General features: G+C 55.3%; 1 protein-coding gene and 1 long non-coding RNA gene across 3 annotated transcripts; one reads left to right on the top strand and one right to left on the bottom strand.

The window, feature by feature from the left end:
• Nucleotides 1-364: 364 nt before the first annotated feature.
• Nucleotides 365-23,211, bottom strand: KASH5 (KASH domain containing 5). Of its 2 annotated transcripts, XM_032839197.1 has the most exons (20): nt 23,130-23,211; nt 20,698-20,835; nt 17,165-17,269; nt 16,490-16,676; nt 15,958-16,022; nt 14,691-14,757; nt 14,271-14,432; nt 13,721-13,838; nt 13,337-13,387; nt 8,361-8,438; nt 8,048-8,104; nt 7,729-7,788; nt 7,052-7,116; nt 6,802-6,889; nt 6,362-6,484; nt 3,748-3,806; nt 1,885-1,930; nt 957-1,021; nt 754-870; nt 365-627 (listed from the first exon to the last, which is right to left on the bottom strand). In XM_032839197.1, exons 1-20 carry the CDS (start codon nt 23,149-23,151, stop codon nt 384-386), a joined length of 1,917 nt encoding a protein of 638 aa, XP_032695088.1. In that variant the 5' UTR covers nt 23,152-23,211; the 3' UTR covers nt 365-383. The 2 variants fall into 2 exon arrangements, with proteins under 2 accessions (XP_032695088.1, XP_032695087.1); XM_032839196.1 differs by having other exon boundaries at nt 365-873; nt 6,362-6,505.
• LOC116856026 lies at nt 2,528-4,355 on the top strand. The gene is made up of 4 exons (XR_004380463.1): nt 2,528-2,641; nt 3,151-3,344; nt 3,780-3,824; nt 4,326-4,355. It is a non-coding gene; the product is annotated as an uncharacterized LOC116856026 (long non-coding RNA).
• Nucleotides 23,212-25,105: the final 1,894 nt, after the last annotated feature.

Genomic DNA, 25,105 nt, shown 5'->3' with positions numbered 1-25,105 from the left:
CTGGCCAATGAGACATGAACACAGGTCTGCTGCTGGCTCTGGGAAGGCCACGTCTTTTCTTTATAAAGAAAGGAAGGGACAAATCCCCTTCTTCCGACAGATGTGATGTATGAAGCCACACCCGCCGGCTCCCGAGCAAGAGGAAAGGGCTGAGAGGAGCACAGGGAATCATCGTTCCCTCATGCCCCAGGCTGTGGAGACTGAGCTGTGGGCTCATAGCTGCCCTCCTCCAGACTTGTTTTAGGAGGAAGATAAACCCCTAGTATTTAACCCATTGTTGGGTGTGTTTTGCTATTGCTCAGAAATGTAGTCACCAGTGTTACAAAACCAAAAAACTTCACATAAAAACTCAACACAGGGGTGCGGATCCTGGAGCACTGTATCTAGGGTCCCCGAACCGGAGCCCTCCCAGCTAACGGCACAACAATGGTAATAACAGTAGGATTCCCCGGGAATTCTCTGACTAGACCTTGCTCTGAGCGGCTCACACTGGGGGGGGGCTGGAGGTAGCAGAGTTGGAGGTGGGGCCAGGTGGGTGGCGGGGACTGGCCCAGCAGCAGGACGGACAGCAGCAGCAGCAGCAGCAGGCCCAGGACGGGGGCCGGGATCAGCGGGGGCCGAGTGATCCTGGTGGGAGGCAGCCCAGTGCTCAGGGAAGGCCCCAGGGCAGGGGGCTGCTGGGGCTGTCTCAACAGGGGGCAGTACCCCAGCGTGTGCCGGCCACTCTCATTCTGGAGATGCCTCGGGGCGCACCTGAGTGGCTCAGGCTGCAGGGAGGGCAGGCAGAGCTGGCCCCAGTCTGGTCTCCTGACTGGGACCAGCTCTCTGGGCACAGGCACCAATGCTTGCTGCGGCTCGGGCTCGGTGGGGCTGCTGGACAGAAAGGAGGGCGAGGCAATCACGCTGACCTTTTCCTCCGCCTCCAGGCCCCTTCCAGTCCCGGTGGGTCCTGTTACCTCTCAGGAGGGCTTTCCAGAACATCTCCAGGATGCGGGTCCCCCAGAGGGCTGGGGAGATTGGCCTGGAGGGACAAAGGAAACAAACTTGAGACTGGGTCCTGGATTGGGAGAGGCCCTTGGTTCAAGCCACTGGACAGAAGTGACCACATGGAAGGGGGTGGAGTGAAGTGTGGCACCCCACAGGGTTGGGTTCCCAGCTCTGATGCCAACAGCTCGGGAGAGATCATCCATCAAGTCAGCTGCGAGGAAACTGAGGTGGGGTCCCATCTCCGTGGAGGGAAGGGGTAGGTAGGCTTTGGGGTCAGGCTACTCAGAGACCCCCTTTTGGGGGGTTTGGACCCCAAAGGGGCCCAGATGCCTGGCACACGTTTGGGCTCTCATATTCCTACCCTGAGGACCCCGGGCTCCCTGCCTCTCCTCCCCGAGCTTCCCTTCCTATCCCTGCCCGAGAATGGGGACGGGCACCTGCACCACGCCTTGTGGCTTCGAGGAGCACAGCAGCTGGTGTGAGTGGTGCCAGGCGGGGGGGCTGTGACAGGCGCTGTGCCCCAGGGAGTTCTGGGGCTGGCTGGGGCGGGCCCAGCCCCTTCCTGTGCGTGGGCGCATGTGCGTGTGCATTTTCGCATTCCGGGGGTGTAGCCACGTCTGTGAGGCCTGAGGCTTAGCCTCCGCGTCCCTTTGTGTGTGCTTGGGGGGTCCCCCGGGAACATTCTGGCCGCCCACTGGCCCGCAGGCCTCCCCCTACGGCGCTGTCCGCTCTCATTAGCTATAGCAAGGGCCTTGTTATCTCTCGGCCAAATGATTTTTCTGTCTGCTGGGGAGAAGAGGGGGCGTGGGTGAGGGCTGGGAAGAGCTGCCACTGTGTCGCCCTCCTCAAGGCCCCGGAGTGGGTGGGGACTGGGAGGGGGTGCTGGGGACTGCCTACCATGATCTGGGGCGCTGCTTCCTCCTCTTTCTCTCTTCTGGGCAACCTGGGGGGACAACAGTCACTGCAAGCATCTTGCTTCGGCCTGGCTCCCATTCGCCCACTGTGGGGCTGGATGAGCCTTTAAACCAGGGGTCTTAGTGGGGACTGGGCATCACGGATGGGCCTGGGGGTGTCCTGGAGCCCCATGAGCAAGCTGCTGGGCGTAAGTCTGTTGTGCATATTTGGCAGGGGAATTGTCAACAAGCTCTCAAAAGAGTGTGTGACCCCCCCAAAGGGTAAGAGGCTCTTTTGATTTTTTTCTTCCACTATCTGATGCTACAGCTGGGAGCTGAGGCTTCTGCTCTCTTACTCTCCCAAACACCAGAGACTCGGAGCGGAGACTCTGGGCAGCCACTTCGTGCCTGTGGGGTTGTGCCGCTTTCAGTGAGTGTCAGTCTTACTGGGTCTTCCTTTAGGACAGAGATTCCAGAAGCCAACTCTGTGAGCAAGTTCCCCCACAAATCATTTCTCTTCAGTGGGCAAGCCCTCAGCTTCTGCCCCTCTGAGGGTTGCAGCTGCCCGAGCCCCTGAAATACCCCTCTGGGACTCAGACCTCAAGCTGGGCAACGCAGATGCCTCTTGGAGACCTGGACGTCCATACCACAGGCTACCACCTTCACTGGGGACCAGGGTCCAGCCCTCCAGCTGCCGCCACCTTGACACCCTCAGGACACAGCTGTGTCTTCAACTAGGAGACGAACAGGCATCTTGGCTGGTAAGCCCCCAGCCTCTGCCCCGTCAGACACACAGCTGTCTCATCTCCTGGGATGGCCACTTGGGCCCCTGGGGGCTCCTCCCCCAGCACCTCTCAAGGTCCAAGCCCTCACCCCGGTCAGCTTTAGGGGCCATGGGTTTCACCTCCTTTGCTTCCAGCTTCCAGCTTCCCAGGCTGTGGGTCACACTGCCCTGCTCCTGGGAAATTCAAATGTCCAGCCCCCACCCCGCCACTGCTCAGCCCCTTCTCTCTTCCCTTCCCTGGTGATGCAGGGTGGGGGGGGTCATACCCCCAGAGCCCCCCTCCTGCCCAATCTCAGCTTTCTCAGACAAGTCCAATTAGAGGCCAGTGGCAGGCGGCTCATTAGTTGTTGCAGCCAAGAGCCTGAAGGGGGGTGCAGCGGGAGGCAGCATAGGAAACCACAGGTTTCCATAGGAGATAAACCACAGGCCCCAAGGCCAGGCCTGAGGAGGATAGGCCCAGACATCTCGTGCTTTATCTCTCCCCAGAGGCCTGCCGCTGAGCTTCCTAACAATCACAGGTCTGCGGCTCTGGACAGTAATGCTTACAGCACCCCATCACGGGATTTGAACCCAGGCTGTCTGATTCCGGAGTCGCCGACTATCTCTTAACTACCTGGGTGTTCTCCCTGGGCCAGTCTGGGTTTCCTTCATCCCAGGATTCCTTGGAGGCCTTGGGAGAGGTATGTTCAGTGACAGTGACCCAGTGACTGAGCTGTCCCATCAGCCAGACAACTGTCTTCTTGTCTAAGAGTCTCCTATATGAGTACTGCTCCTATGGGACCCCATTCAAGCATCATGTCCCCAGGAAGCCTTCCCCCAGTTGGCTCGAAGTGCCAGATGTCCTCCCAGAATAGGATGGGTCAGAGTCTGTCTCCCTCTAGACCAGGAGATGCTGAAGGCAGGGCTGGGGGTGGCTCATCCTGGTTCACAGGCCAAGGGTCACTTCGGGGGGAGGGAATGAATGAATGAAGGAGGGAATGAGGTGCAACTCCCCCCAGGGCTTTTCCAGTTTTTGCACAATGTCCAAGAATGTGGTGTCACCCCAAGCCAGGGGGATGGCTCTGGAAGGAACAAGCTTCTTACCACATTGATCGCTCCTTCCTTCCTCCCTGAAGGTGTGCTAGCTCTCCCTGCAAGTGTCTCTGTGGGAAAAGGCAAGGGTAAGTCTCCTGGGCTGTGACCCCTGCAAGAATTACCCACCTGCTGCTAAAACCTGCCCTCCTCTTGGCCTCCCTCCCTGGGTGGGGGGGCCTAGCTCTACATCCCCCTCAGGCATAGAAGCCAGACTCCTTTCTCCTCAGCACCCAGGACTCCAGGTCCCCCAAACCTCTCACACTCCCACGAGCTTCTCTTACTCACGTGGACCGAAAGGAAGCCCCGCATTTCCTTCCTGCATCCCCTTCTCCTCCCAGGTTCCTGGTCTGGGGGCAGCCCCCCCCCTCCCGCCCAGCTGTTCTCTCTCAGGACCCAGGTCCTAGTTTCTCCTCCTTCCCTGCAGCCTCATTCGCCAACCTGACACTGTTTCCTAAATACATCCCTGAGCTCCAGGCTTGTGCACCCACTGACCCCAGGTAGTTCCCTGGCCGTCCCTCAGAATCCCATCTCACTAGGCTGCAAGGTAAGTTGTTTTTTTTTTTTAAGACTTTATTTATTTGTCAGAGAGGGAGAATGAGCACGAGCAGGAGGAGGGGAAGAGGGAGAAGCAGACTCCCTGCTGAGCAGGGAGCCTGATGTGGGACTCGATCCCAGGACCCTGGGATCGTGACCTGAGCTGAAGGCAGATGCCCAACCCACTAAGCCACCCAGGTGTCCCTGCAAGGTAAGTTTGATGTCTCTCTGTCTTCTCCCTTCCTAGCATCCCAGACCCCCAGCCCCATCTCTCCTACCCCACTTCTCTCTGCCCATCCCTCTTCCTCTATCCCAAGGCCCTGGCCTGCCTCAGGCTTTATCTTCTGTACTCTTGCCCCAGCCTCCTTCCTGGCCTCCCTGCCTCTAGTCAGTCCCCATGCTCTCCCTATAGGCTCCCCACTCCCCCGCCCCCACCAGGGATCTTTCTAGAGGGATCTTTCTATATTGAGAGTTGACCACACCCACTCCCTGCCCCCAGTCATCCTGGGACTCGATGGAGAAAAGTACAATCTCTTTGCTTGATTTACAGGTAATTCCTGTTGTGATCAGGCCCCATGGCTCCCCAGCCTCCCGCCACTCCCTCTGCTGCCCAACCGTGTTCTATGCTTTCATGCCCCACATCCTCATGTGTGTGCTTTCCCCTGCCAGGAAGGCTTCTCTCTCCTGACACCGCTCAACTTCTCTCTCTTCTCCGAAATAAACTCAAGTGTCGGTTTCCCAGCGACACCTCTCCAGTCTCCTACCTGACACAGGTCTCCCCTTTGCTGGGCTCCCTCAGGGCCTGGCCCCCACCTCTGCACACCCATCACCCTGCATGGGGATGGCCCATTCGCATGATCTTCCCACCAGGCCCCGAGCAGCTTTGCACCTTAATTCTAGGACCCAGAGCTGGTAGCACCCTGAGGCCTGGATCAGTGCTCCTTTAGATGGGGTGTAAAGAGCCCCCAGAGGAATTCACTCTGACTCACACCTCCTCAGAAGGATGTGACTCTGCCACCCATAGGCTACGTGACTGGGAACGTGTGACCTCTCTGAGCCTCAGTTTCCCATGGGTAACAGGATGAGGGGTGAGGATACCTACCTTGCAGAGATACTGGGGGAGGTAAATGAAAAATCAGGGGTGCATGGGTGGCTCAGTTGGTTAAGCTGTTAAGCATCTGACTCCTGGTTTCTCCTCAGGTCATGATCTCAGGGTGGTGAGATGAAGTCCCCTGTTGGCTCCGTGCTCAGTGTGGAGCCTGCTTGAGACTGTTTCTCCCTCTCCCTCTCCTTCTCCCCCAACTTGCGCTCACACGAGCTCTCTCTCTCTCTCAAATAAATAAACAAATCTTTAAAAAAGAAACCAAACAGCACAGGCATTGAAGGGAAATGCAAAAGCTTCTCTCAACCCAGGGAGAAAGTGAGCAAAGAAATGAGTTTCTCCTTTAAGGATGGTGAACAGTATAATTCTGAAGCAGTCTTATTTTCAAGACAACACAGTTACAGAGTTGTTAGCAATATTTCCTTTAAAAAAAAAAGACAGACAGACAGACTTCTGGCACTAATAGATTAAAATCTCACTTTTCTGTTGTGGACATTGAAGATGAGTTGTCTCGGTTGTTTCGAAGGATGTGGAAATACTGCTCAGGTAATTACAGAAGTCATAAAACAACCGCCATGGCTGAGTTCAAGATTTCCACATGGGCTTGCTAAGCTGTTCTTACGGTGCCTTCTATCCCCAAAGTAAAAGCTTAATATATCTTTACGGTATCCGGAGGAACGATTCACTTTGTGACTTCCCCCCCAGCAGGACCATTGTAAACGCAGGGCTTCCTGACAGTGCTTTCTCAACGACAAAACTACCACTGTGCAGTTTGCATTCGCTTTGTTTGCTCTTGTCTACTCCCCTGGGGGGCCAGTCCCCAGAGGGCAGGGATGGTGTCCTGCCTGGCTCGGGCCTGTGTCCAGAAGGCCCTTGGTCAATGTTTGCCCATGGAATGGGCAGCAAGCTCGTGGCACATGGGAGTCCCAGGCCCCTCTTCCAGCTCCCGGACTCTGGCGGTTTCAGAGCCCCCCCACCCATGCTCACCAGTGTCCCAGCCGGGGCTTCAGGCAGAAACTCCACTTCCTCATCCGTCTCAATGATGACTTCCTCCCACTGCCACACTCCACACAGAGGGCTGGAGAGAGCAGCGGCTGCCACTTCTTGTTTCTGGGAGAGGAGAAGCTGTTTCTGAGGTCAGGAGGGCCAGGTGAAGGCAGAAGATGGGTCAGAGATGGGGATGGACACATGCTGAGGCATGGGGTAGGAGGAGTCGGGTGGGGGGCTGTGTGGCGGGGGTGAGGCTGGGCTGGGGAGCAGGTGGAGGCAAGACCTGGGAAGGGTTTGGCAGCAGGACCAAGGATTGGGGTAGGAATGAGGTAAAGGACTGAGATGGTCCTGGGGGGAGATGGGGTGGGTGAGAATCAGGGCTGTGTCAGAGCTGTGGCCGGCAGGGGGCTGGGATGTTCCCGAGGAGCCAGGCCTACCTGCCGAATGGCCTCGATCTCCACGCCCAGTGACGGGGGCAGCAGCCTGGTCCAGCCCACTCTTCTCTCCTGGGCCCCTTCCAGTAGCCTGGCCACATGGTCAAGAAAGGGCGGCTCTCTCTGCGCCTGCCCCTACGGGTCAGTCCACCCACTCTGAGGTGGCTGCTCTGCCCACCCTGTGGCTGGAGGTTGGGGGCCCCCTGCCTGTGGGCTCCCCTCCTGCCTCCTTTACCCCTGATGTTCCACTCACTCATCCGGCCCCTCATGGGTCTGACTCAGCTGCTCCTCCAGATGTGAGATTTCCAGCCTCAGTTCCTGCAAAGGAGGGAGTGGGGGACCCCTGTCTTTCTGTTCTTCTCTATCTCCCGGCCTTGGGCTCCTTTTACAGTCAATTCCACTCCCCTGACTTCTTTGGGCTCCTCCAGACATATATTGCCAAGGGACAAGAGGAAGAAAGCAGTGACAGAAACTTAGGAAGCCAAAGAGAGACAGAGAGCAGCAGGAACAGAGAAGGTAAGCCAGCAGCCCGGGAAACTAAAAATAAGAGACATTGACGGACACAGACTCACAGAGAGGCAAAGACATGCGAGGGGCAGGAGAAGCCTAATGATCAGGGACCAACGGAGGGTAGAGTCACCCCTGGAGACAGACAGACTAAATCAAAGAAAGGCAGACACACAGAGAGATGGGCAGGGGAAATGCATTGACAAGACCCCCACAGAGAATGAAAATGGACCGGAGGTGGAGATACACAGGGTGCGAGATAGAGGGAGAGAGAGAGAGCGAGAAAGGAACAGAAGACAAGTGAAAAGGCCAGAGACACACACACTCCACAAGACGGACAGGGGCAGAAAGAGGCAGCGAACGCAGAGATGGCAGGAGAGCAGGGCCGGGCAGCGGGCAGAGGGCGGGAAGGCTGCAGGCTACCTGGGTGGTCGCTCTGTACTCCTCCAACGTCTTGGCCAGACTCTCCGCATGGCGAGTGCGCTGGGGAAGCCCAAAGCCCAGTAAGACGAGGCCCAGCTCCACCAAGATGCAGAGGCAGGGGTAGGGGAGATGGGCAGGGTGAGCTTGGGGGAGGAGCTATGTATGGCCTGAGGGAGAGCATCAGGTTTCTGGGTCCTGCAAGGACAGGCTTGCCAGGCCAGCTTATCCAGGGCTAAGACCCAGGCAGGACTCCCAGACCTTGGGGCAGGAAGGAGCACATGGAAGGCAAATGTCCCCTCGCCACCCCCAGGCCCCTCACCTCCGAGAGGACAGCATCTCGTTGGCAAATGAGGCGTTCGCACTCATAGAGCTGCCGCTGCCGAGGAAGGAGTCCATCCATCTGTCCGGCCTCCCGGGACCGGCCTCAGCGGGCGCTGCCCTCCCCAGCCCACCCAGCTCTCCCGAGCCCCACTCCTCAACCTCCCGTGATGTCTCTGGACATCAGCCACCCAGAGAGGGATTTCAGCTGAGCTGCCGGGAGCCCTGGGAGCCTGACGGCTCGATGAAGTCCCCGCTCTCACTCGGCTGGAGGGGCTGAAGTTGGCAGAAGTGACACTAGGAAGGGGTGGCACCTTCAAAGCCTCCTTCTCCGTGGCCAGCTCCTCACTCCTCCTTTTGACTCCATCCCGCTCCGCCAGCAGCTTCCCGTTCTGGAAGAAGGAAGGACCACTTCGGCCAACAGCAATGTTAGCGCCTGCAGCTGACATTTCCTGATCACCTGACGGACAACTCGTGCTGAGCACGTTATGTATTTGGGCCCATTGAATCCCTCCACCCCGCCTACGAGATCTCAGCCGTGATTTCTCTGTCACGGGTGCTCATCTGAGGAGAGAGGATCCACTCCACGGGGCTCATAACAGTATCTGCGAGCATGCCTGAGAACCTTGCCCGCGTTACCTCATGTCTCCTCTCCCATCGTGCAGATAAAGGCAAGTGGGGCACAGAAAAGTTGAGCCCTGAGCCCCCAGGCTGTACAGGAGGTAATTCATTGCAAACACACGCTACTCTATGTTAATAAGCACAGAGCATTTAGAACAGTGCCTGGCACATACCAAATGTTCAGGAAATACAAAATATATATTTTAAAGATACTTTCAAAACTTCACATTCTAAATATTTTCACACACGTGAGTAAAAATACCAGTATAATGGACTCCCACTGCCCACCAGGTAGCTTCAATAATTATTTATATTTTCCTAGTTTCTTCCCTATTCTCCAAGTTTTTTTTGTTGTTGTTGTTGTTTAACAGATGACTCTAAACCAAATGCCAGGTAGCCTGTGATTTCTGCCTAGAACGACTCTGGCATTTTAATTTCCTACTTAAGGAATTGTTTACTTTACCAAACTCACAACACCATGATCACGCTTAACAAAAGTAATAATTCCTTACTACAATCTTATATCAAATTTGTGGATTTTTCTTTTCTTTTTTTCCATTTTGGTTGTCTCACAAAGGTCTTTTCATATTTAGTTTGTTTGTAGGAGAATCCAAACAAGGTTGACTGTGGCTTTTGGTTGAAATGTCTCATTTCTTTTCCTCTGACAATGGTCGCCCACCTGTCCTAACCCAGGTACGTTTTGGGGCACGTCTTTTGGGGAATAAATCAAGTTATTTGTCCTGTAGAATTTGTGCATTCAGATTTGGCTTCCTGAGTTCTCATTCCCTCCACAGGACATTCATATTTGTCCAACCTCTTCATTTCCTTGAAACTGGTGGGTAGATCCAGCACCCTGTCCAGGCTCCTGTTCAATTTTTGGGGGAGGAAGATTTCCTGGGTGCTGCTATGCGTGTCACGTTGTGCCATTTGGGAAGAATGTCATGTCTGGTTGTTAATGTTTTCATTGGCTTCACCTTCTGATTTTACAGAGGAAATTGATAAGTGGAGAGGCTAAGAAACTTGGCCAAGGTCACTTGGTGAGTGAGTGAACTCACCAAATCTGACTCTCTCTGGGGTGAGACGCAGCCCCAGGTGAGAATGGGGAACAGCCTCATCTCTGGCCTCAGGGAGCTCATCGCTAGAGGTGGGGACCAGTGCCGAAGCAGATGATAACTCAGGAGGCAGACTCTGATGAGGCCTAGGGCCTGGGCCCTGTGCAGCCTGGATGAGGGGCTTTGTGCTGGGCCACCCTGAGTCCTCCAGGGGGAGAATTATCCGAGAAAACAAGGGGGCCAGGAAAGGGGCAGCCCATGCCAGCTGTGAAATGGGATCTGACAATAAAGTGGCCCCATATTCAGTCGAAAGTTTCCAGGCACCAAAAACTCAGCAACTTGTGCTGACTTCGATGTGTAGCAGCCACGGGCAAAAGCATTTCAGGGCCGGGAGGCAGTTGGAGTTCCCTTGCCACACCCCTCCTCCCCATGCCCCTGGGGACACCAGGGCCAATTCTGCTCTCTCTCCAGCTGGATGGGCTCCAAGTCCTCCATCAGCCGTCCCTCCTTCTCGGTCTCCGCGGGCCTGGGCTGCCAGGTGAAGGGCAGAGGAAGGACAGGCCAGGAATGCTGTGTCAACATCTGTCCACCTGGTGGGGATTTGGAGGCTGGATTTTGGGCTGCCCAGCAGGGAACCTGGTTACTCAGCCTCTCCTGCCTTCTCCTGCAGTAACCCGAGGCCTGCTCTGAAGATCCTCTGTAGGAAAGCCGAGTATTCTGAATGTCCCTTACACCAGCATTATTCTCCTGTAACTTGAGAACTTGATCTATAGATGCTCTGTAGGCTGCTGTGGGCAGGGGAAAGGTAGGGAGGGAGGCAACCAAGAATAGCTCCGGTTTATCGAGCGCCTAGGATGTCGCAGGCGCTGCTCAGGGCACTTGACCTGGCAGCAGGCCTTGTGCGCTGGGAGGAGGCAGAGATTGCTGGCTGCAATTCACCCTCCCGAGTCCTTCCGCTTTCGTTGGGGGTCCACTCTCCAGGGGAGCAAGTGGGTCCTAGCCCCACTCCGGAGGGGTGAGTAAGAGGAAGATTCGGGAGAACTGACTGGTTAGCTAACCCAGCAGCCATTCTCGCCCCCTCTCACTTGCTCATCTCCCACTCCAGAGGCAGAGGAAGGTCAAATATTCTCCCAGCATCCCTTGCAGCTGGGGATGTCATGTGATCCAACTCCTGCCAGCGTGATGGGAGAGAGGTATGCTGGGATAGTGGGTATAGTGGGGGTGCTTTTCCTTCTGACCAAAGGCGAGCCATAGGAGGAGCATTAGCTGGGCCCGCTTGCCCCTCTTTGTCCTGCTTCGAATAAGACCACGAGGGTGGAGTTGTTGCAGCCATCTGAGATCACGAGGCCATAGGCCAATGAACGAGCCCGAGTCACCAAACCAACACGGAGAACTTCAAAGTCTCTTGTTAAGGAAGTGAGTATCCTTCGAATTGAAGCCACCATTTCCTCAGTGTTCTCTTCCTTGGATCTGAAAGTGTTTTGGCCCATCCAGGATTGGAGTGCCCATACAAGGGAGTGGTTTGGCTATAATCAGATAATGTCACTTTATATAAGAGGGAGGTTCTGACATGGGGCTTTAGGGAAAATTTCTTCTTGCTCTTTCTTTCTTTTTTTTAAAGATTTATTTATTTATTTGTCAGAGAGAGAGCACAAGCAGGGAGAGTGGCAGGCAGAGGCAGAGAGAGAGGCAGGCTCCCTGCTGAGCAAGGAACCCAATGTGAGACTCGATCCCAGGACCCTGGGTGGGATCATGACCTGCGCCAAAGGCAACAGCTTAACCGACTGAGCCACCCAGGTGTCCCATCTCCTGTTCTTAAAGAGAGATGTTCTGGAAGAAAACAGTCACATCCTGCCTGAACCCCATGCCTCACACTGTGGCAGCCATCCCATGGTGAGATTCCCGTCATCCCAGTGGACGGAATTTTCATGGAAGAGCCAGAGAACAATAGTGGAAAAATTTTGGATTTAAATGTAAAACCCAGGGGTGCCTGGGTGCCTCAGTTTGTTGGGCATCTGCCTTTGGCTTGGGTCATGGTCCTGGGGTTCTGGGATCGAGTTCCACATTGGGCTCCTTGCTCTGCGGAGAGCCTGCTTCTCCCTCTCCCTCTGCCTCTGTCTGCCGATCCCCCTGCTTGTGCTCTCTTTCACTATCAAATAAATAAAATCTTTTAAAAAAATAGTAAAATCCATAACACAGATGTAGGACAAAGAGACTTGGGGGGATCGGGCAGAATCAGTATCATTGTCTGGACTGGGCAGAAATCCTTAGGGCAGGGGAGGGGTGGAGGAGGGTCAAAGAAAAGAATAGAGGGAAAACAGGCCCTGCGCCAGCCCCAAGCCTCGGCTTAGCTGCGAGGGGTGGAGAGGAAGGTTGCAGTTGAACCACACTCCCGCAGGGATGTCTGGGAATCTGAGAGGGAGCATTTCTCAGCTCAGTCTCAGAACCAGCAAGGCCTGTGAGTAACAGAATGGATATGGCTGTGTGCGGACTGGAGGCAGAGAGGCCCAATAAGGCCCCTTGTGGTCACAAAGTCTCAGGAAATCAGCTAAGCCTCCTCTATGGCCCTGGAAGGGTGTGGGAGGGGCTGAGGGAGTACCCCAGAGGCTCTCGTGTCTTGGGGGCTCCAGAGGGCCACCGGCAGCAGATGCAGTGAGAACTGGATGTCCAGAGACCAGGGCAATGCCAGCCTCCCAGGGGACGCCAGCGTGTGGTGGTGACTAAGGCTGAGGACCAGATGGGATGATGAGCGTCGACCTTGTGACCAGCAGAGAGAACAGACGTTGAGGGAGGGTGGCGGCCTCCTGGAGCTCTGAGATGCCGTGTGGGTCTTCAGCCACTTAGATGCCACCTTGCAGAGGGGTGGTGACGAGTTTCATCGATTGATGAGTTTCAGTTTCCACCTAAAAAGGACTAGGTGGGCCCAGATGTACTAAGATCATGTCCTCTGTGTCAGACAGAACGGGGCTCAAATCGGACATGTGGTTGAACTGGGCCATTGTGGACACTGCGCTAGGCCCCCGGCTGAGCACTGTCACTTGTTCCTAAGACAATCCTGCTGAACAGATAGTCTCCTCCCATTCTCAGAGAATAAAACAAAGGCTCGGGAAGGGGGAGTCACATGCCTGAAGGTGGCAGAGATGGGATGTGAACTCAGGACTGACTTCAAAGCCTGTGCTCTTTCCACCATAAAAAATGCTAACATAGGAGCAACAGGGGTAAACTTTCAGCGAGCACTGCCCATGGGTCCTGCCTCGTGCCTAAGACTACAAGCATCTCCGTGTTTAAATCCCACACCACCCAACGAGGGAGGTTGTTATTTTGGCCACGGCTACAAGTGAAGTACAGAGAGGAGATGGACTGACCCATGCTTACGTAGGCAACCCCAGCACGAGCCCAGGCAGTCCGCCCCATGCCCAACAGTTTTACCAACCAGGGCGCACAGCGCTGTGACTTTCAGAGACACTCGTGCATTACTGGGATTCTGGAATCTCCCTCTACCGACTGTCAGGGTGTTTGGGTGCAGGCTGCTGGAGGTGTTTGGGGATAGCAGGGGTAGGGTGGGAGATCCCTGGGACTGGGGTAGGGGTAGGGGTGGGCACTGGGCCTCAGCTCACCTCCTCCTGCAGAGTCTCCATCTCAGCCACCAGATGCTGCTGTTCCTTTTCCTGAAAGACCCCAGAGAGAGGACAAAGGCTTCTTTTTGGGCCTCCTTGCCTTCTCCCTTCTCCCACACCTGGGAACCCATCCTGGGTCTGGGTCATGGAGGAGCAAGGCTGGGAGAACAGGTCTGGGAGCCCTGATGGCTCCTGTTGTCCCCTCTGTCATAAGAGGGGTGGCAAATAGATCTGCACCCTGAGTCAGATCAAGCAGGACCTGGAGTCAGGGAGGAAGCAGGGGTAACCTCTGCCCCTTCCCATTCCACTGTCAGGCTCTGTTGCTCGGACTCCAAGAAAAGGGGAAGGAAGAAGGCACCTTTGTACCCCTTGCCCAGAACCCACCGTCTGCCGGGCCTGGGCCAGGAGGCTGCGATTCTGCTCCTCCAGGCCCTTGGCCAGAGTCTTCAGGTCCTCCAGCTCCTCGTCCATGGCCTTGGCCCACTGCAGGGCCTGCTGGGTGCTGAGGGGGGCCACACGCGAGGGAAATAGAGACCAGAGAGACAGAGCCACTCAGAGAGTCAGAAGCAACAGAGAAATCCTGACAGGGACCGGGGGGGTCGGGGGGTGGGGCACGGAAACCCAGAGGGAAAAGCGGGGAAAGAACCTAGTACAGGACACAGAGACCCAGTTTCTACATAAAAAACTAAGGGGGTGGGACAGAAACCTGGAAAGAGCAGGAGATTAAAATAAAGGGAATGTGACAGATACGAGAAAGACCACAGGGCAGGCATAGGGGGCAGATATAGTGACACAGAGAAGAGTAGAGAGTGGAGTCTGAACCCAAGAGGCTGAGAGACAAGAGCCAGGGAAACACAAAAGAGGAAGAGCAGACAGGACAGCGCGGGGTGGAAGACAGGGCAGGAGGTGCAGGGAGAGCACGTGGAGAGCCCACCTGCGAAGCTGCTTGCGCAGGGCCGAGATCTCCTCCCCGAGGCGCGTGGACCCCTCCTCGGCGGTCTCCAGGCTGCGCTGGAGCTTGGCATTCTCCCCGGCCAGCCTGCGGTTGCTGAGCTCCAGGTCCTCCAGGCTTCTCAGCAGGTCAGCGGTGGCGGGCCTGGGGTCAGGGAGGGGCTGGTCACCGGCCACAGCTCCCACCCATTTCCCTTCCCAGGTGGGGGCGGTGGTGGTGGGGAAACGAGGCTCTTCTAGAGAATGAGGAACAGGAGAGACCGCCCTGCTCTCCCAGGCCTAGCAACACAGCCGCGCCGGCAACCCATCCCTCACCCACCCCCCCAAGGGCCCCGCCGAGGCCTATGACAGGGAGGCTGGAGGGCATGGGCTGTGGGGAAGGTGTTGGGGGGTGCATAGGTACAGCTCAGCTCTGGGGTCTTCGCCTCCAAAGCTCTCCAGGTTGGCTGGCTCCTCAGCTTCTGGGCATCCTGGAGGGAGACGGACAGAGGGTGGTGGGCTCCTCGGTGACCTTAGGTGTCAGGAAGCCCCAGGACTTGGGCTTGGCCTCTACTAGCCTCACCCTCGCATTTGCCCTGGGTCATCTCATCTGCTCCTGGGGCTACGATTATATCCACCGTCCGAAAGGCCTCTTGCTTACCGATACCCTGAGCTCAGGCTGGAACTCTCTCGAAGCCCTGAATTCATCACAGCACTGGGCAGCAGCACCTTAGCTACCCCCAAACCTGTTCCTCTTCCCGATTTCCTTCCCACCCGCTCACCTGGTCACTGGGCTGTCCTGGCTCCCTTGTTCCTCCTCATCTCCACAGTCCCCGATTCCAGACCCTCATCTTCCTCCCTGAATCTGCTCCACGCTCCTCGCTGTCTCGGCCAGTCCTAGCTCAGGCTTCTCCCTCTCCTCCTGGACCCTCACCACAACCTCATCCCCAACCTCCTGGCCTCCAGCCTCCTCGTCCTGTCCCTTCCCCCACCCAGAGGGGTGTTTCCCTTCCCTTGACCTTGCTGAAAGAGGTCCAAGGGAACATCAAGAAAGCTGTGATTATTATTATTTTGCTTTTGTTTTGTTTTTGTAAGGTACAACAGGAACACTTTTTTATGGAGTACCTCGTATGTGTGAGGTCCTGGGGATAAAATGGGGGAAAGGATCAACTAACCAAACAGCAGGACAGGGAACTGAATCAGATGGTCAAATTTTTCCAGGAGAGGAATTCGGGTCTGTGAGCGAGACCGGACAGCCAGGGACCACAGCCCGGGGCATCCTCCGGCTTCCCCAGGTGTGGGAGGTTTAGGGTTCAGAAGAGCATGGTGGGCAGGCACCTAGCGCATTCCAGGCTGAGCCAGGAGGCCTGAGGGAGCAGAGACTAGAGAGTAGGCAGGAGCCCAGTGACGCTGACAAGGAGAAGGAGGCAGGGCCTCGAAGGCCTCTATGATAGGGCTGCAGTTAGGAAGAGGACTTGGAACCAGTCCCTGAAGAAAAAAAAAACCCAAAGCTCAGGGAAGGTGGGGAGGCAGCCATGGAGGTGCCTAGAAAGCCAAACTCATAGCTCCAGGAGAGAGCAAATGTTCCAGGGGTCCCACCCAATGTCCCTGGCTCCCATTCCCAGGTGGGAAGTCCCTCCCACTGTCTGACCCTGGGCCTGCCTGCTTCGTTCTATATATAGTAGTCTCACCAGATGGCGGTTGCTGGGAGGTCAGGGTCCCTTTGAAGGCTGTCTCCTCTTCCAGCTCTAATCCCCTGTATCAAAGGGATGAGGCTTAGAGCCCCCTGAAGCCACCCCCAATCCCGACCAGCCATGCAGGAGGATTGCTGGTGGCGGGAGGAGGGGCCAGGTCAGGTGAGAGCAGGAGCACTGACAGCACCACGGTGGGGAGGAAGGTAAGGCCAGATGGCAAGAGCCCTGAGCCAGATGGAAAAGCAGGAGGGGCAAGGACTGGGTTTGGAGAAGGGATGGGGAAGGGCCTCTGTCAGCCCCTCAATTCCCCCACATCTTCCCTTTCCTTTACCTCTGCCTCCCCATCCTAGGAACTTTGTCTTCAGACCCTCCACCCCATCTCCCCAACCCCATCTCTTCACTTTTCTCTCATCCTCCTTCAAACCACAGTGGGTCCCTGTGCCCAAAGGATGCTGGCTGCAGTAGGCAGGTGTGAGGTTAGATCTTGGGAAGGACTTTCCGGGGGAGGGTTAGAGGGGCAGAGACCCACCCATCCAACTGACAGGCAGCGATCCAGTCCCTCATGACGGCCAGGAAGGTGTCCAAGTCCACAGTGGCCTGAGGGCCCTCCCCATTGGGGTCCAGGTTGCAGGCCAGTGTTTGGAGGCGTGCATCCTGCGGGTCCTGTCCTGTCACAGCCTCCAGGTACGCTAGTACGTGGGTCACAGCCACAAGGCCTGGGGACAGAGCATGCTGTGAGGGAGTCTGGGGCAGGTGGGGCAGGGGCATGTGATGGCTTGAAAGTACAACACCAGTGGCTGGGCTGGTGGCACCCCTGTACCACAGCTTAACCCAGACAGTATGGGCAAGTCCTTCCCCTCCTCTGAGTCAACGTTTTTACCTGGAAATGGAGCCCGGCCATTGTCACTCACAGGGTGGAGCACGAGGACCTGTTGTACCCCATCAGGCCCACAATGGCTGCTCTCCCTCCCTCTCCCCAGGCCCTACACTCTTCCATTAATGTCCTCACCCTGAAAGGCCTCCATCCCCTTATCCACTTCCTTCCCGAAGCTTCCCACAATCACCCACCTCAACCTGCAGGCCCCCCAAGAAGAGCCCCTTCTCTATGGCTCCCCAGTTCCCAGCAGCCCCCTCTGTTCCTTATTATTCTTCATGTCTCCCAGGCCCACTGCTGCCTGGCCCCCATCCTGCCCCCCACCCCAACCTGTCCTCTGGGTGTCACAAGCTTCGAACGTAGAGTTGAGTATTTGCTCCTCCAAGCTCAGCAGCGTTCCGAGGCTCCCCTCCTCCAACTGGTCCCAGAGGTACACTGGGGAGACAAGAGGGTCAGCCCCACCCGTGAGAAGAGGGCTAAGAAAGAGTGACCCTAGGTCCCATGCTCCTGCAGAGGGGAGGGAATTTATTCTGAGCTACTTGGGAGTTGGGGCTGATGGGGAACAGCAGGAAGCTTCGGGTGTGCGGGGACAGCAACTTAAGGGTCTCTGAGTGGCTTCCTCGCTCTGCACCTTGAGGATGTGGACCCCATCTTTCATGCCAGCAAGTCTCCCCTGCTGTCTAATCCTTTGTGTCCAACCCACTCAGGAGCCCAGAGGACAAAGGCTGTGAGATCATCCTTTCCTCTTCTCTTCCCCTGCCACCCAGGCTCTCCTCAGCGGGGGCTAGGAGCAGAGGAGGGCAAAGAAGAGAGGATTCTGGGAGGAGCTGAGGGTGAAGAGGGGCTCAGGAGCCAGGAACAATCCAATAAGGCGCGGGCAGCCTGGATCGATTCTGCCAGCCACATCTCCGGTCTCCCCGCCTGCATGGGGCGGGGGAGGGGAGGCGGGTCTCTCCTACCTGAATCCCCAGGCCAGGCTGGCATCATTGGCGCCCACAGCCAGGGGCCTGAGATGAGAGGGGGTGGGTGATCTAGGGAGGGAGGGCGGTGGGGGAGCAGTTAGGAGCTCAGAGCCCAGCCACACGACTGTGGGCATGTCAATTCTCCTTTCGGAGCCTCAGTTTCCCCACCGGTAAAATGGGCAGGTAGTGATCCTTTCCTACCTTACCAGGGCTGGGAGGGCTAGGTTTGTATATGGGAACAGCCCTCCCGACATGAACACACAATGTGCATGTCCCCACAGCTGTTGGCTTACTGCTGTATCCACAGTGTCTGCATATAGTAAGCACTCAATAAATGCTCCAAGATACAGGAGATCCCAGGAGTCGCTGGGACTGGAAGTGACCTTCCAGACTCCCTGCCCTGCCCTTGAACAACTGGGTATAATAGCAGGCCCGGCACAGGCTGCAGGGTCTGACATACCCAAGGGGAGGCCTGAGCAAGGAGCATAGACTCTCTGAGCCACAGTTTCTTCCTCTGGAAAATGGGGGTGTTGCCTCCCTCCTAGGGGAGAACTGAGATAAAATCTAGAAAGGCCCTGGGCTGAAGGCCTGGCAGGTGGTGGAGGCTCAGTCACAGAGCTGAATATTTATCTAGCAGTTAGTAGATATCCTTCCTCTTCTGGGGCTTTTCTATGGACCATGGTAGTAGCTGTTATTATTAGCTGCACACTACAGATGAGGAGACTCAAGGCACAGAGAAGTTAGGAACTTGCTCCAGGTCATCTGTTCAACATATTAATGCTCTTTCTTTCTTTTTTTTAAATATGGGCTCCATGCCCAATGTGGGACTTGAACTCACGACCCTGAGATCAAGAGTCACACAGTCTACTGACTGAACCATGCAGGAGCCCATGGGCCCTCTATCTAATTCCTTCTACTCTCTGGGGTTCTTGTAGAGAGCTAGAATTCGTTTGAACGTTTGAACCCAGGCTCTTAGGGAAGGGTGGAGGGGACCCACAGTTAGGGGACACCAGGGCCCCTCCTGGGGCTTTATCTCTTCTTGCTGTGCTCCCCATGTTACCCAGGAGGGCCGGGAGCCCAGTGAGCTCACTCCCCAGGGCTGCCCAGCCAGGGAGAGCGGAGCCAGAGTCATCTCCGCGGACTGTCTGGTGCAGGGGCATTACATGGGTCTACGGTCCCTTCCTGGGGCCCCTCAGGAACATGTCACTGCTTCTCCTATTCTCTTTCCTTCATTTCCGTCCTCAGTGTCTGTCCCTCTCTCTGTATGTCTCTGCCCTTCTCTAGTTTTCTCTCTGACTCCTCTCCATCTTCCTCCCCATACCTCTCTTTCCGGATCCCTGCCTCTCTATTTTCTTCCTCCTCATTTCTCCCTCTCTTGGTTCTTTTCCCATATCTTGGTGACTCTCCCTTCCCGAAGCCTCTGTCTCCTTCCTCCACTCCCTCCGCTTCTCTCCCTCCCACCCCCCGCCCTCCTCTGTCTCCATCTCTCTCCGGTATGTCCTTCCTTTTCCTTCAGGAGCCTCCCAGAGCGGGCTCAGCCCTCACCCACGGGAGCGGTGGCCGCACGCCCTCTGCTGGTGCCCACGAAGTTGCCATGTTAGTCACTCTATCCACCTGCCCTTGGGTCCTGACAACCAGGTGTTTGCCCTCCTGCCTTCCCCTCTGGAAAGCCTCCTGAGGCCAGAGTCCAGGCCTGTGGCCTTGAGAAAAGATGCAGGCTCTGCTGCTGGACACTGGGAGCCTCGAAAAAGCAGCCCTGCCTCTGCCCTAGGGTGGGAGCCTCCTCCCCCATCACAATGAGCTCTCTCACCTAGCAGGTGAATTTCAGAGAAGGCCACCCAGTGTCTTGTCTCCCTGCCTCTTCCTCCCAAAGCTGGTTTTCACGAGGCTTTGGTTTGCATCCATCCAAACAATCAGGGACTATAACTGAGCACCTACAAGTTGGACATTGTTTTAGGGCGGCCACTGGCCACATGCAGTTCTTGAGTATTTGAATTGTGGTGCGTGTGAATTGAGATGCTCTGTTACTGTAAACTACACACCAGGTCTTAAAGCCCTGATATGAAAATCAAAAGACTATCTCCAATACATTCTTATATTAATTACATGCTGAAAGGATATAGTAAGTTAAATAAAAATCTATTGTTCCCATTTTGCCTGTTTCTTTTTTCTTCTAAATGTGGCTACTTGGGGTGCCTGGGTGGCTCAGAGCGTTGCGCGGCCAGGTCTTGATTTCAGCTCCCGTCATGATCTCAGGGTCCTGGGATCAAGCCCCGTGTTGTACTCTGCGCTCAGTGGGGAGTCTGTTTGCGGGTCTCTCTCCCTCTGCCCCAACCCCTCCACTCTCTTTCTCTCTCAAATAAATATGTAATTTTTTTTTTTTATAAAAAAAACCCTAAATGCGGTTACTAACAAAATTTAAAATTACAGTACGGCTGGCATGTTGGACAGCGCTGCTCTAGGGACCGGGAATACCAGGGTGAATAAAACAGACCCCACCTCATGGAACTCAAGTTCTAGTGGGAGAGACGGAGATGAAACAGACAAACAGATGTCCGTGCTATGAAGAGCGGCAGGAGAGGGGAGAGAATGTGAAAGTAAGCTTTTCGAAGGAAGCAGAGATCTGAATGAAGTGAGGGCCGAGCTGGCAGGTTGTTAGGGAAGGGTGCTCCTCTGAGCAGAGGTTTCTGCTCTAGCTGCCCCAGAGCCAGTGAGATACACAGTGTCCAAACAGCAGGTCCTTCAACGACAGCTCGCTCCCCCACTCCCACCCTGTGCCAAGGTGGAGGCTCAGACACCCGAGCCACCTCTCCCAGGTCCCCGAGGCACAAGCGGGCACCTGCTCCCCCACTGCTCCCTCCTCATCCTCCTACGGGGCAAACAGAGGGCCAAGCCACCTACTTTTTGCAGCGGGGCCACCCGCGCGACTCTCTGGCACATCCATGGGCCACCGTGGTCGTTCCGCAGCTGCTGGAGAGGCTAACAGCCTGCCTCCATCACCGGGAGGGGCTGACAAAGGCTCGCCGACTCTGAGAGCTCCTGGAAGGACGAATGGGAATGGCCTCCTCAGACCAGCCACCCTGCCCCACCTGTGCCCCAGGCCGCTCTGGGTTCTCAGAACCTGTTTGCCCACCCCTGCTGCGACCAGAGCAGCTCCCGCTCAGACCTGTTTTATGGACTGGAGGTGTGGGCTGGGAAAATGGGGGGCCGAGCACCGGGCAGCAGAGATCAAAGAGGGGGGCTAGTGGATGGGGGTCATTGCCTCCTTGCTTCCCCCCTTCCCCCCTTTCTGCCAACAGCCCGTCAAGTCCCCAACCTTGTCCTTCCTGCCCTATGACTCTACCCGTCCCCTCCTCTCCTTCCCTACAGTTCTGGGCCAGGCCCCATCCTCTCCCCCTGGACCCTCATCCCATCCTCCTCCCTTGCCTCCCAGTCTCGAGGATCTCCCCTTCCAGTCCATCCGTGCTGGGTCCCAGAGCTGACCTGCCCCTCCCGTGCTTAGTGTTCTCCCATGGCTCCCCAGCACCCTAGGGACTGAGCCTAGACCCTGGATCCGGCATTGAAAGCCCTGGATGGCCTGGCCCTGCCTGCCTCTGTGCCCCAAATCACTCTTGCAGTTCCAGGAGCTCTGAGCTACATGCTCTCTCCCAAACTGGCCTGGCTGTTCCCACCTCTACGTCTCTGCCTGGGATCCTCCTTTTAGCCCTTCCAATCTTGGCTCACACATCCTCTCCTCTGGGAAAATGTTTCTGAATGAGCTGCTGTCCCTGGGCTCCCACACCACCCTAGGTGACAAGACATTCTGCTGTTATCAGCCTGTATTTGGAACTGTTGGCCTCTTGTGTGAGTTTGACCCCATCTTTCTCCTTCTCCAACCCCTGCCATGGATCCCTGGTGCCCTCGGGACTAAGTCCCAGCCCCTCTGGCTCGTGTGGGACAAAGTGCTCCCTGCAATTCCTTGACTCATTTTGTCACTATGCTCCCCATTGGCTGACCTCCAGGTCCCTCACACTCATCACAGCCATGGGAACTCTGCATCTTTCCACGGTCTTCCCAGGCCCAAGTCACATCACACACACCACCCTCACCTGTGGCTGCTTCCCTGGCTCACAGCCTCCCCAGGGAGCCTTCCCTGAGCCCATGGACCAGTTAGGGACTCCCTCCTCTGTGCCCTGACAATGACCTGTCCTGCTTCCCTTATAACCAGGTTGACTGGTTGTCCAGTATGACTCATTGTCCCAAGTCCAGAGCACTTTTAAGGGTGAGAATGGTGTTATTAATAATTACACTGGACAACAGTGCCCACTGGAGCTGAACTGGGCACCCTGCGGCACATGGTCAACACAGGGTCACCTGGGGCCGGCCTGTCCTCACCCCACCTGCTCATCACCCCTTCCTTCACCAAGTCCTCCCCGGACCCTGATCTCCCTGGCACCTGCTGGGTCCACACTTCTTGGCAGCTTTTAGAATGTCCTAGAAAAAGTGGCCTTTAAAGGGAGACGGGTCCAGGGTTTGGACAACGGGTGATGGCTGGGGGGCACCAGTGAAGGAGGGTCTGGCACTGGGAACCCCCGAGAGGGACTGGAGGGTAAACTGGTGAGGGAGTGAGGGAGGGTCTTTGACAGGCAGGTTCGAGCAGGAGGGGGCTAGAGGCAGGTGTTAAGGGGGTCTGGATCTTAAAGGGGTCTCTGACCAGGTTTCTGGATTTCTGGGGTGTTTCTGGATTTCTGGGGTGTCTGGCTGGATTTCAGAGGTCTCTTGGGAGGATCCGGGAGGGCAATAGGACAGGAGTTTTGGTGGGTTTGACGAGACTTCTGGGGCTCTCTGAGAGGACTTCGGGGAAGGGAAGGGAGCGTAACAGGATTTGGGGGGGGTAGTCTGGTAGGCTCTGAGGGAGAAGTCTGACACAATTTCGAGAAGGTTCTGACAAGATTTCAGGGGTCATCTACGGACTTCTTGCTGAGTCCTTTTCAGTATTTCTGAGGGTATCTGGTCAGGATTTCAGGAACATTTTAACAAGATTTGGAAGACCTTGATATTGGGGACGCTCCCCCACGATGGGCGGCTCTGACAGGGTTTCTCTGGGGAACCTCGCCACAGCCAGGGCGTACCTGGGCCCGCGTCCCAGTCCCGGGACACCGCGGGGGACCACGACTGACCAACGGCAGTTGAAGGGAAAGAAGACGTGCGTGCGCCGTCCCCGCCGGGAAAACGCGAGAGAGCGCGAGGCGGGACCGAGAGCGCGCGCGGCCTCTAAACCCCGCCCCACCTGGGCTCCTCCCCGCGACGCAGGCGCGCCCCGGGGAAAGGCTCGCTCTAGTCTCGTCGGTTACCTGCCACCACGAGGCCGCGCATGCGTAGGGCAACCAGGTCGCGCACCTCGCCTAGTGGAGCGGGCGCATGCGTATTGGCCGAGCGCGCCAAGGTTGGAGGAACGTGGGCTGGTGGGGGAAGCGAGGGGCCTCTGCGTCTGGTGTGCTGGGGTCTTCTCTCCCGCCTCAAGCTTGGGTGCATGGGCCCCAGCAAGGGAGATTTGGATTGAGGGACCCCCTTATCCATTCTTATTAGCTACTAAGTCATGCCCTTTCTGCCGTTTGTTCCGTGCCAGGTCACCGTCACAATGATGTCCTACCCTCTCTTGCTCTATTACTCCTACGCCCTCTGTGGCTCTGGTCCCGGAAGGATTCTTTCTCAAACTGTTTCAATCATTCCTTATGAGAGAGAGTGGGGGTAAAATATTCCCAGTTTTCCAGGCTAGAGAAGGGAATTAAACCAAAACCGACTCCCAAGAATAGGGATTTGGGGGGCGCCTGGGTGGCTCAGTGGGTTAAAGCCTCTGCCTTCTGCTCAGGTCATGATATCAGGGTCCTAGTATCGGAGCCCCTCATCGGGCTCCCTGCTCAGCAGGGAGCCTACTTACCCTTCTCTCTCTCTGCCTGCCTCTCTGCCTACTTGTGATTTCTGTCAAATAAATAAATAAAATCTTAAAAAAAAAATCTAAAAAAAATTAAAAAAAATAAATAAAATCTAAAAAAAATAAATAAAATCTAAAAAAAAATCTAAAAAAAAAAAAGAATAAGGATTTGGGGCACAAGATGTCCCATCTACTCCACCTTTCTGCTAGCAGAGACTCAGAAAAGGAGTCCTGCATCCTCCCGTTCACGCCACCATCATTCATTCAGTTTTCACTTCCTCAGAGAGACCTTCCCCTGCCACACTGCATTAGGCCCCCATCTCACTAACCACTTACTGTTTCTTAGTGGTCCTGATGGGGTGTCTCACAACGTGACATATTGTATATCTCTGTACTAACACCCCCACTGAAATGTGAGCTATATGCAGTAAGAAGCTGCTTTGGGGCTAGAACATGTCTGGCTCAGTGTGAGTGCTCAAAAAAAAAAAAAAAAGTTGAATGAATGATTGAACCAATGGATAGAATCCAAACTGCTTAGCTCCTGGCAGTACAGACTTTATGACAAGGCTATGCGCCTGGCCTGGAGGCAGACGTTCTTGGGTTTGAATTTTGGCTCCATCTCTTCCTTGGCACAATGGCTTACCTTCTCTGAGCCTCAGGTTTCTTCCCAGAAATGGAGCTAGTAATTGCTTCTTAGGTTACCTTGAGGACTTAAGGCGGTAATCATTGCTAATTGTTATTATGGCTATTAGATGGTGACTTGTCATAAGGCCTGGGAAAGAACCTGTTTGACAGGTGATGTGATCAGTGGTTAAAAGTGTGAGATATAGAATCAGACAAAACCAGTGCCATTGCTGTGTGACTTTGGCAAGTGACCTCACCTCTCTGAACCTCAGCTTCTCTAAAATGGGAACAAATAGAACCCACCTAACGGGGTCTTGAGAGTTCAATAAGAATGTTTGCCAAGTGTTTTCTAAGCACAGGCTGTCTAGTGGTGGGCTCCTTGACTTTATTAGTATAGATTCATTCTTTCTGTTTATTTCTTCAGTATTTCTTATCCCTTCTTCCTTCCCTCCCTTTCTTTCTTCCTTTTTGAGGTATGGATAATTTTGTAAGACCTAATAATTTTTTAAAAAATTATAGTTGTAACATACATAAAGTGCTAAATCTTAAGTTATAGCTCAGTTAAATCTGTATAGAGTAGGGTGCTTGGGTGGCTCAGTTGGTTAAGCATCTGACTTCAGCCCAGGTCATGATCTCAGGGTCATGGGATGAGCTCTGCGATAGGCTCCATGCTCAGCAGGGAGTCTGCTTCTCCTTCTCCCTCTGCCCTTCCCACTGCATGTGTGCTTTCTCCCTCTCTTAAATAAATAAATAAATATTTTTAAAAAATTT

The sequence above is a fragment of the Lontra canadensis genome, unplaced genomic scaffold, assembly GCF_010015895.1.
Source record: "Lontra canadensis isolate GAN:19392208 unplaced genomic scaffold, GSC_riverotter_1.0 scaffold107, whole genome shotgun sequence".
In the NCBI taxonomy this organism is placed as follows: Eukaryota; Metazoa; Chordata; class Mammalia; order Carnivora; family Mustelidae; genus Lontra; species Lontra canadensis.
Note: the sequence above shows the minus strand (reverse complement) of the source record. Positions and strands in the feature narration are given on the sequence as shown.

What these genes read in the sequence shown, in the direction of transcription:
- KASH5 (XM_032839196.1), bottom strand. Translation starts at nt 23,151, where the DNA reads ATGCGCGGCCTCGTGGTGGCAG. An exon ending in GCTGCCTGTCAGTTGGATGG is followed by an intron (nt 16,023 to 16,489) that starts GTGGGTCTCTGC and finishes CCTTTGATACAG; the next exon opens with GGGATTAGAGCTGGAAGAGG. An exon ending in AAGCCCCGGCTGGGACACTG is followed by an intron (nt 3,807 to 6,361) that starts GTGAGCATGGGT and finishes CTTTTCCCACAG; the next exon opens with AGACACTTGCAGGGAGAGCT.